This window comes from Onthophagus taurus, chromosome 1 (assembly GCF_036711975.1).
Source record: "Onthophagus taurus isolate NC chromosome 1, IU_Otau_3.0, whole genome shotgun sequence".
Lineage (NCBI taxonomy): Eukaryota > Metazoa > Arthropoda > Insecta > Coleoptera > Scarabaeidae > Onthophagus > Onthophagus taurus.
This window is the reverse complement of record NC_091966.1, coordinates 40,410,843-40,421,405: the sequence shown is the minus strand read 5'-3', so window position 1 is coordinate 40,421,405 and position 10,563 is coordinate 40,410,843. Positions and strand designations below refer to the sequence as shown.

At 34.0% G+C, this 10,563-nt stretch overlaps 1 protein-coding gene across 1 annotated transcript; it reads right to left on the bottom strand.

Moving 5' to 3' along the window:
* Positions 1 to 824: 824 nt before the first annotated feature.
* Positions 825 to 2,344, bottom strand: LOC111428640 (ubiquilin-1-like). The gene has a single exon (XM_023064275.2). It carries the CDS (start codon positions 2,084 to 2,086, stop codon positions 872 to 874), a length of 1,215 nt encoding a protein of 404 aa, XP_022920043.2. The 5' UTR covers positions 2,087 to 2,344; the 3' UTR covers positions 825 to 871.
* Between the last annotated feature and the right edge of the window lie 8,219 nt (positions 2,345 to 10,563).

Genomic DNA, 10,563 nt, shown 5'->3' with positions numbered 1-10,563 from the left:
AAAAAGTATTTTATTTGATTACAAATATGTCAAAATTGACTTTGACATTTCTAACCGGAAGTTGACCATAACTTCATTAATATCGGAGATAAATATGTCGTGTTTGTACTCATTTTAAAAGATTTTTAATGAAGATTACAAATATGTGAAAATTGAGGTTGATATTTTAAATCTGACGTTAGTTATCATATAATAGACAAATGGACAACTTCATGGTGTTCTTTTATGATGTATTCTTTATTAAAAAAACCATTAAACTGAGTCCAAACATGATGTTGCTAAATATCACTATGTTGTATATCTTTATTGCACTAACGTCTGAAGACGCACGGCTAAACCCGAATTTTTCTAGTTCTAGGTCTAGTGTTAGTTCTAGTTTTAATTGTTACTAAGAGTTAAATTATTGTCTATTTTTACTGAAATAGAACTAACATTAAACCTAGAACTAGAATCATTCGGGTTTAGCCGCACGTCTCTAAAGACGGCTACACCCGAATGTTTCTAGTTCTATATCTAGTGTTCGGAATTCGAGGTCCTTGACGATCTCGGATATCTAGATTCATGTTATTAGTTAAATTTTCTTAATAAACAATTTTTAAATTTTTTTCAAAAACGTTTCAACGTCAATTTGTTCGAATTGGATAACCTTAGATTATTTAACCACTAAATTATTTACCAAGTCTATTATAAGAAGACATTTATTCTCAAACCACCAATTATTAATCTCCAGTAACACTCTCTCTAACAGTGATGGATCACGATTTACTTAGAACAGACATGCAAAATCATAGATACGATTTAGATTAAGAAGAAATATAATTAAATATGTTTAATTAACCAATTTTTATTATTCTTATAATATTTATTTTTATTAATGAGGTATAAGTCTTTCAATTGCAGCGTTGATATCGCCAAATGTTGCTATTAAAGCTTGAAGATTATCTTCTCGATTTGGAAATCCCATTTCGTTCAATTGATTGAGTTGATTGCTGTAACGTTCTTCGGGGGGAACTCGTTCCGAACCGATTTGTTGCGTTAAATGGGCGATGGTTTCGGTTAAATTTTCAATATTAAATTGGGGCATTTGGTTTTCACCTCCCGTTCCTTCCGATTCCATTAAAGCGGCTGATATAAGATTAGAAAGTGCTGAGAGACCTTGATGTTCTTGAAGTAATGCTTGTAATATCTCCTGACCTTGTACATTCCCACCAGTATTAGGGACTTCTTGGGATCCCGCCATGAAACTTTGCAAAATCGATTGTAAATTGTTTACATTTCCATCCGGTGTTCCGTAATTTGGAGTTTCTGTGATGTTCGGAGCCGTATTTGACCAAGGATTTGGGAGTGGTTGGCGATTTTCAGCGCCTTGTTGTAAATTTGGTGTTTGGGTTGTTGATAAAGCAGCGAAAGGATTACCATGGAATTGTTCGTTAACGGAGTTCATCATTGGTTCCTCTACGTTTTGATAAAGTTGTTGTAATAAATTATAACCCCCTGGTAAACTTTCTAAATTACTCATAGCGCGATCATTACTCCTTCGGACTTCCTCGGCTATATTTGGGTTGGCCATAAATTGGACTGCTTGTCTTAAAAATGTTGGGTTATTAATTAAGTGCCCAATTTCGGGGTTTTGTTGAATGATTGTTTGCATTTCTGGGTTATTAGTTAACATCGTTCGGATTAATTCCGGGTTATCTAGATAATATTGAAGCATTGCCCCAGTAAATAATTCGTGCAGACTATTTCTTGTCCCTAGAGGTTGTTGGTTGTTAACTTCGTTGAGTGGTGGTGATCGAAGTCCAATATTTGGTAATCTATGTTGAGGCGCGGTCGATTTTACAACCAAAATGATGGTAAATCCATTCTTTATGTTCAAATTACCCAACGTATCTTCATCCCTTAATATCCTCCCTGCGTAAATCAACCGAATATCGGGAACGTTTGCTTCGAATTTCGGCGAAACCAATTCCTTCAACTCCAAAATCGTCGACTCCGTCGATATATTAAACGATTCCTTTTTCATTTGGGATTTAACTGTAATCAATATCGTTTCGTTTACACTGGTATGATCATCTTCTTTAGACATTTTGCGACGCTATTTCAATTTTTTTTTTTTTTGATTTGACAGCAAAAATTTTTTTTTTGACAACTCCTAATTTTTATTATTTCTGATGTGGTTCTTTATGAAATCTTCGTAGCTACACGGATTTTCAATTAATATTGGAATCGATAATGATCGGGTTTAATGTGCGAAAAATAGTTTGCGAAGCATTTTCTTTTAATTTTAGGTACTTTTAATTAAGGATTTTGTTTTTTTTTGGATTTTGAAATGACATAGTTGGTTGATTGACAAAATAAAATTGTCTAATAATTAGCAAGATTTAAATAAAACTTTGTTATCTAGTAATCACAACTAAATAACATCATTATTTGATATAAATCTTAATTTTTTCACATTTATTTGATATAAACTGAGTGTCATGGTATATAAAAATAAGTGGACAATGTGCCCACAGTATAGAAAACGTCAAGATTCATCTTTCGCGTTGCATCGGAATTATAATTTAATTAGCTGAGTTTTAGATAAAACCAATTTTTTTATTTAAGAATATATCAAAAGAAAACCTACATGTAATCAGGATTAATTAACAAATTAATTTACAACATCCCTATTTAATATGGTAAAGTTTAATTGAGTTAGGCAACCCAAAATACACAATAAGCATGTAATAAAATTATTTTGACAAACCTTACACTTTAATTTATTACTCTTGTAATGTTATTGATAGTTTCTTACATAAATCTAATAACTACAAGTGTCTTTTATTATTATAAATATAACATGATGTCAGGGGTAAAAGAATAAATAACAAGAAAAGAACATTCCAGCACTTTTATACTTCACATCAAAATATTTGTAATCCAGATAAATCAGGTTTCTTATTGCTCTAGATTATTTAAAAGAATGTGTAGAAGAAATGGAAACAAGTATAAACGTAAATGTTTCCAAAATAAGAAGCGACAACGGAAAAGAATATCTAAATAAAGCGACACTTTCTTTATTTAATTTCATTTTACAAAATCTACCGATATGACCTGTTTTTTTTACATTTGAAGCAAGTTTTGGTTCATTATTTAGATTACCTTTAAATAATTCTTCTTCTTTTATTAATCTTGATATCAAGTTTGTTAAGGTTCTTTCATTTATAGACATAGACTTCCATGCAGTTCTGAAGAATCTGTAATTATTTGTTAAGGTTGTCAAAACACCATCACAAGGCGCAGATCTTAATTTTATTGTCAATATTCAAGAAGAAATTGAAATATTACGATGTTAGAAACGTAATCGACTTAAAAATAGCGTTGAAGACAGAATGGACTAAAAAATACCACTTCAATTAATCACTAAAGTAGCGAAATCGATGCCAAGGTGTTGTTAAGCAAACAGGCACCCAGCAAAGTATTAATGTTATTCCAAATGTATAATTTTCTTAGTTATTATTAAAGTTTGCAAAATGTCCTTTGAACTGCAAAGTTCAAAAAGCAAAAAATTTGAAATTTCTACTACCATTCCTGAGTAATTCGTGATTTTCTAATATTTCGGAGGCTGTTCTAATATGGATTTTGCATACTGTATATTTGTATTTTTATAAATATTAAAAAAAATATAATAATTTTCTATAACATGCTTATTAAGGCATTTAAATTCTTTCTTCACTTAGTTCCTAATAGTTTTAAAAAGCAACAAAACTTATTCTAACGTCATTTACAGTAATCAAATGATATAAATTGGCTTTCGAATTGGTTCATTACATAAAATGGTTTGAATTCCAAGTAATCTAAACTCTAACATAAAAGTAACCATTGCTACTTTTTTACTGAGATTGAGTACATATTCACTCATACTTAATCTGTGGATTTAATTGAATCCTATTAAATAGAGACATACTTAATAGAATATGTATTGCATATTTTACATTGAAAGCATTAATTAATTCTTTAATGTTAAATGTAATTCTTCTAATGATATTAACATGATTATTTTATTACAAACATCTTCAAACTAAGATTATTAAACCGAATTCATCAATATAATTCGTTCTTTTGACGTTGATGAATCAATGAATAAACTTTGTCGTTATTATATTTTTCCAGTTCTTCATTTAAGCTCCTGTTTCAACATTTATCTTCTTTTTACTCTTTCTTAATCATTAGAGTTTCATATAAACTATTTCTGTTACACTTCTTTTAACCCATACATTTGAAAATTTGAAAAACAACACAACCTCAATTTACTATCTGTGTATTAAGTTGCCTAACTTTTACATTACAACCCAAATTTTTTAAGTAAATAATTAAATTCTAAGCTTAACTAACATAATTAAGTTTACTTTTTTACTGTATACTGTATTACCAGATTTAAGTGTATAATTACTTATTTTTTGTAACACTTTATGTTCTTTTAATTTTAAATGTGATAATTAGGATTAATGTCATTTAATTTAGTTCATTCCTAAGCTGTAATTCTTTTTTCTTACAGATGTTTTGGCTTGTGGTTCTTCTCTTGTATCATTTACATAGAAAATGATTTACTGTTCCATATTTTTCGTCGGTTTAACCAAATCCAAACAACATTTCCATCAAGTTCGTTTCTGATGTAGCATCATCATTGCTACATTATTGGGATGTTCCTTGTTATTATTATTTAATTTATTTATATTTTTTAACTAAATGTTGTTGATGAATAAATGAATAAACTTTGTCATTATCTTTTCCCTGTTCTTCATTTTCTTTGAGATTCAATTTCATGAATTTTCTTTCTTATTAAGCTCCTGTTTTAACATTTATCTTCTTTTTACACTTTCTTAATCATTGCAGTTTCATATAAAATATTTCTGTTACACTTCTTTTAACCCACACATTTGAAAATTTGAAAAACAACATAACCTCAATTTACTATCTGTGTATTAAGTTGCCTAACCCAAATTTTTGAAGTAAATAATAAAATTCTAAGCTTAACTAACATGATTAAGTTTATTTTTTACTGTATTACCAGATTTAAGTGTATAATTACTTATTTTTTGTAACACTTTATGTTCTTTTAATTTTATTTAATGACATTATTGTGATGTCAGGATTAATGTCATTTAATTTAGTTAACCTCAATTTATTATCTGTGTATTAAGTTGCCTAACTTTTACATTACAACCATATTACAACCCAATTTTTTGAAGTAAATAGTAAAATTCTAAGCTTAACTAACATAATTAAGTTTATTTGTTAATGTATTACCAGATTTAAGTGTATAATTACTTACTCTTTATTTTTTATTTATGTATGTTTTTTTAATTTTAAATGTGATAATCAGGATTAATGTCATTTAATTTAGTTCATTCCTAAGCTGTAATTCTTCTTTCTTGCAGATGGTTTGGCTTTTGGTTCTTCTCTTGCATCATTTACATAGAAAATCATTTACTGTTCCACACTTTTCGTGGGTTTGATCAAATCCAAACATCTCCAGCAAGTTCTTCTCTGATGTAGCATCATCATTGCTACATTATAGAGATGTTCCTTTGTATTATTATTTAATTTATTTATATCTTTTAACTAAATCTTCAAACTAAGATTATTAAATCGATCAATATAATAAGTTCTTTTGATGTTGATGAATCAATGAATAAACTTTGTCGTTACTATCTTTTCCCTGTTTTTCATTTTCCTTGAGATTCAATTTCATGATGAATTTTCTTTCTTATTAAGCTCCTGTTTCAACATTTATCTTCTTTTTACACTTTCTTTTACCCATAAATTTGAAAATTTGAAAAACAACATAACCTCAATTTATTATCTGTGTATTAAGTTGCCTAACTTTTACATTACAACCCAAATTTTTTAAGTAAATAGTAAAATTCTAAGCTTAACTAACATAATTAAGTTTATTTGTTAATGTATTACCAGATTTAAGTGTATAATTACTTATTTTTTGTAACACTTTATGTTTTTTTAATTTTAAATGTGATAATCAGGATTAATGTGTTAACTATTTAAACACACTCCTCTGAATGGCTAAACAACTCTTTATTATCCAACGGTTACACTTAATCCAACGGTTTTTTAAACTGCTCTACTCTAAACCTTATGACTACATATGTGCCAGTTTCTAAATATACACACCACAAGAACCTCCCCACGCCATCTATCGTACAAAAGCCGCACCACACATAAAAGAACGCCAACACTCGGCCACCCTGATGTTAATCGCGCACCCGCGCGATGTTATACTTCATAATCATTTAAATATGTGGGTTTTCTTCGTATTCGTCGAGTTGTAGATTCCTCTCCGATTTCTATCTTTGAAGCACTGCGACAAGGCGGATCGTCTTGCTCCTTCTCACTCTCATCTGAGGGTGATTCTTCCTCGGTTTCATCATCCGACTCCTCATGATTTTGGTATATTTTTAATTGCGATACATGGGCAGTTGTGGTAAACTTTCGCTGGTCTTCTACGTCCAAGGTTGCCACTCGATATGTGTCGCTCGGCAGTACGGCGATCACTTCTAACGGCCCTCGGTACTTATCTTGTAGCTTTGTCGGTTCGCCATCTCCCGGCTTCGCGACACGCTTCATAAATACTATGTCACCAACGTTATATTTTAAACCTGAATATCTTTTTTGGTCATATCGTTCTTTATATCGAATTTGTTCTTTTTCGATCACATCGCGTACTTCACGTTGTACAGTTTCAGATGGTATCCACTCGTTCTGCGCGTCTTTAGCTACTGTTTTTAATTTAGCGGATCCAAATTTTGGCAAATACCCGTAAAGTACTTCGTACGGCGTCTTACCAGTGGTTTTGTTTACCGCAAGATTTAAATTCTGCTCTATTTGAATTAGATTCGTATCCCATCGGTCCTCTTCTTCTTTTTCAGTCATTAAACACGGAATTAATGTTCGGTTTACTCGTTCCACTTGACCGTTCGCACTTGGCCATTGAGACGAATTTAGCGTTTGTTTAATACCACACTCCGTCATGAATTTCCGAAAATTGTCCGATGTAAAACTTGTTCCCCGGTCACAGATAATTTGATCTGGAATCCCGAATTGATCAATGAACTTTTTCAATACACGAATTGTCGAAACAGTCTTTGTATCACGAACCGCATACAACTTAACAAACTTAGTCAACGCGTCCACGACCACCAGTATGTGTACATTTCCCTTCTTGCTACGAATTAATGGTCCTAGGTGATCAATGTGAATGCGTCCAAACGGACGCTGAGATACAGGTATTGGATGTAGTTCTCCCGGTTTCTTCCCACTTGGAATCTTTGATAACAAACATTCAACACAAGCTCGAATATGACGTTTCACGTATGATCTCATGCCTCCAAACCAATAATACTTTTGAATGCTCGCCATCGTTCTATCCACTCCGAAATGTCCTTGTCCATCATGGTGTTGTACCACAATACTTTTCCGGACACTTTTCGGTACAACGTAGAGTTTTCTCTCTATTTTTCCCACCTTCACGTTTCGTACTAATCTAGAGTTATCAATCTCATACAATTTTACTTCTTCTTCTTCTTGTCGTATACGTTTAGGCTTTTTAAGAAGTTCAATTATTCTTTTCAGTTTCGGATCACTGTATTGTATCAATAAAACATAATCTTCTCGACTCAAAACATTAAGTACGTCCAGTCTATCATAAATATCTATCAGTGTTTCTGATGCTTTTTCAACCGGCGCCCTTGAGAGTGCGTCCACATGCGACATTCTTTCACCAGGTCGATATTTGAGCTCAAGGTCGTACTCCTGAAGCAACCCAAACCAACGGGCAATTTGTGGATCTTGACTCTTTTTCACGTTAAGGTATACAATCGCTTGGCAATCGGTAAACACCGTAAAAGGAATACCAATCAATAGATTACGCAATCTATCCACGCAAACCACCACCGCCATTAACTCCAATTTAGTAGAATGGTATTTTTGCTCCACTTCAGAGGTCTTACGGCTTACGTAATAGATCGGATGTAGCTTTCCGTCCTCTTGCTCTTGAAGAAGAACTCCAGCCAGACCAAGTGCACTGGCGTCGGTGTGTAATTCTGTTCGATTTGCATTTACTCTGTACAGCTTTAGGACTGGTTCACTAATTAACGCCTGTTTCAAATCACAAAATGACTTCTCCTGTTCATCATTCCACTGAAAAACAGTACTTTTCTTTGTCAAATCACTCAGCGGTCTTGCTCTCACTGAATAATTGTTCACAAAACGACGGAAGAACGACGTAAGCCCCAGAAACCTACGGACATCGTGTACACTGATGGGACGAGGAAATTCCTTTACCGCCTTTACTTTGTTTTCACTAGGTCGTAATCCCTCACTGGACAGGATGAATCCCAAATACTCCACTCTTTTCCTACCAAATTCACATTTCGATATTTTCAACGTTAACCCCGCTCCCCGAAGTTTATCAAACACTAATTTCAATCTCTCAAACATCTGTTCCCAATCGTACGCAGGTATGATTATGTCGTCTAAGTACGACATCGCCACTCGATTTCGCAGCGGTCCCAACACTTTATTCATCAATCGGGAAAACTCGTACGGTCCGTTCGTCAAACCAAATATCATTCGTTCGAACTGACCAGTACAATCCGGTGTGATAAACGCAGTTTTCGGTTTTGCTGCTTCACTAAGGGGTAGTTGCAGATAGCCCTGTGCCAGATCCAACGTCGTAAATAATTTGGCATTCTGTAAATTTTCTAAATGTTCGTCCAAACTGGCTATCGGAAAGTTTTTCTTTATCGTCTGTTGGTTCAACCTCCGATAATCCACCACTAGACGCGGTTCACCCGTTTTCTTTTTAACTAATAAGACCGGACTCGCGTAAGGAGAATCGGTCTCCGTCACGATTCCATTTATTTTCCATTCATTTACAATATCTGCGATAGTTTTCCTCTCGTCAATGTTTGCGCGATATGGTTTCGATCTTACCGGCACCCCCGAATCGTCAATATCCACAGTAATCGCATTTGTGCATCCTAGTTCCGACACATTCAACACAAAACAGTCACGATATTCGTTGCACAAATCCACCAATTTGTCAATCACTTCGTCCTTTGTTTCACTGTCTACCCGGAGCATATCCACTGTTATGGGTTCCTTCGACGGTATTTGTTCCGAAATAGTGTTTATATCACGCACAATCCCAACCACGTCGTCCTTCATAAATTGTTTTGGATTCTCACTTTTGTTTTTCATTGGTACAAGTACATCAATGTTCGCTACCTTTGCTTTGATTAGCTGTATTGAATTGTTAGACACAATAACGTCCTCAGCAGCCACCACACATTCGCGTCGCGATCGATCAAGTTCGCTGATTTCACTAAACGGCAACGAATCATCCCAACCAAACACGAGACTGTCTTTAACTCGAGCGTAAGCTAACTCCGGAGCTTCCGTAAAAGATCGACCAATTATCACCGGCACGGATTGAGCGTTCTCTGGAACCACAAAAATGTCCACGTTATTTACGAACACTTCGTCCACCATTACCCGTGCGATTATCTTCTCGCTGCACTTTACTGGTTTTCCCTCTCCGAATCCCGTAAGCTCAATATTTGTTTTCTGCCGATTTTTCTCATCAACCAAGTGAGCTTGAATTGTACAAACGGCGCTCCCTGGATCGACTAAGGCCACATACTTTTTCTCGTTCAATAGGATTCGCTTAAAGTACTTTTCAATACCGCTATTGTATGTCGTTGTTGTATCTTCTATTACACGAACATCCCTTCTATCACTATCTTCTTTTCTCCATCTGCAATCTTTACGTTGATGCCCTGGTTTGTTGCACAAAAAGCATACTGCTTCTCGTTTTAGACATTGTGATGCCATATGTCCCAACCCTCCACATCGGAAACATTTTATACCTTCTGACTTGTTTCTACGTTGATCTTGCTCACCTTCGTTTTCCCCTACGCTTTTCCGCAACATTGTACCTTGTGATTTTGTATTTTTATTTCCTGTGGTTGATTCTCTTTTTTCGTGAACTTCCTTTCTCTTTTCAATTAATCGTTCACTATTTACGATATCCTGGTACAATTCATCTAAATCGCCGTAAGACTTAACGCATAAATTACCGGCAATCACTCTCGAATAAAGACCTCGTAAGATCTCCTCTTTTATCTCGTTATTGTTTAATTGTAATGCTCTGCATAATTTATATTTATCATGATAATACGACATCACGGACTCGTTTTGTTTTTGAATTCGTTTCCGCATACGGTCCCATTTTTCTCCCGTACTAGTAGTTTCGATGAACGTTTTCTCAAATTTTACCCTGAAGTCATCCCAATTTCGGATATCGCCGCTTCGTGCGTTATACCAATCGCGTGCAGGTCCTACGAGATGGTTTCTCGCCGTTTCGATTTTAATACATTCCGGCCACTTATACATCGAAGCACTATTTTCGATACCTTGTATCCATTCTGCGGCGCACAACAAATCAACATCTCCATCGAACGTTGAAATGGTTTTGTTTAAGTCAGGCATTATTTGGAATTG

What these genes read in the sequence shown, in the direction of transcription:
- LOC111428640 (XM_023064275.2), bottom strand. Translation starts at nt 2,086, where the DNA reads ATGTCTAAAGAAGATGATCATACCAGTGTAAACGAAACGATATTGATT.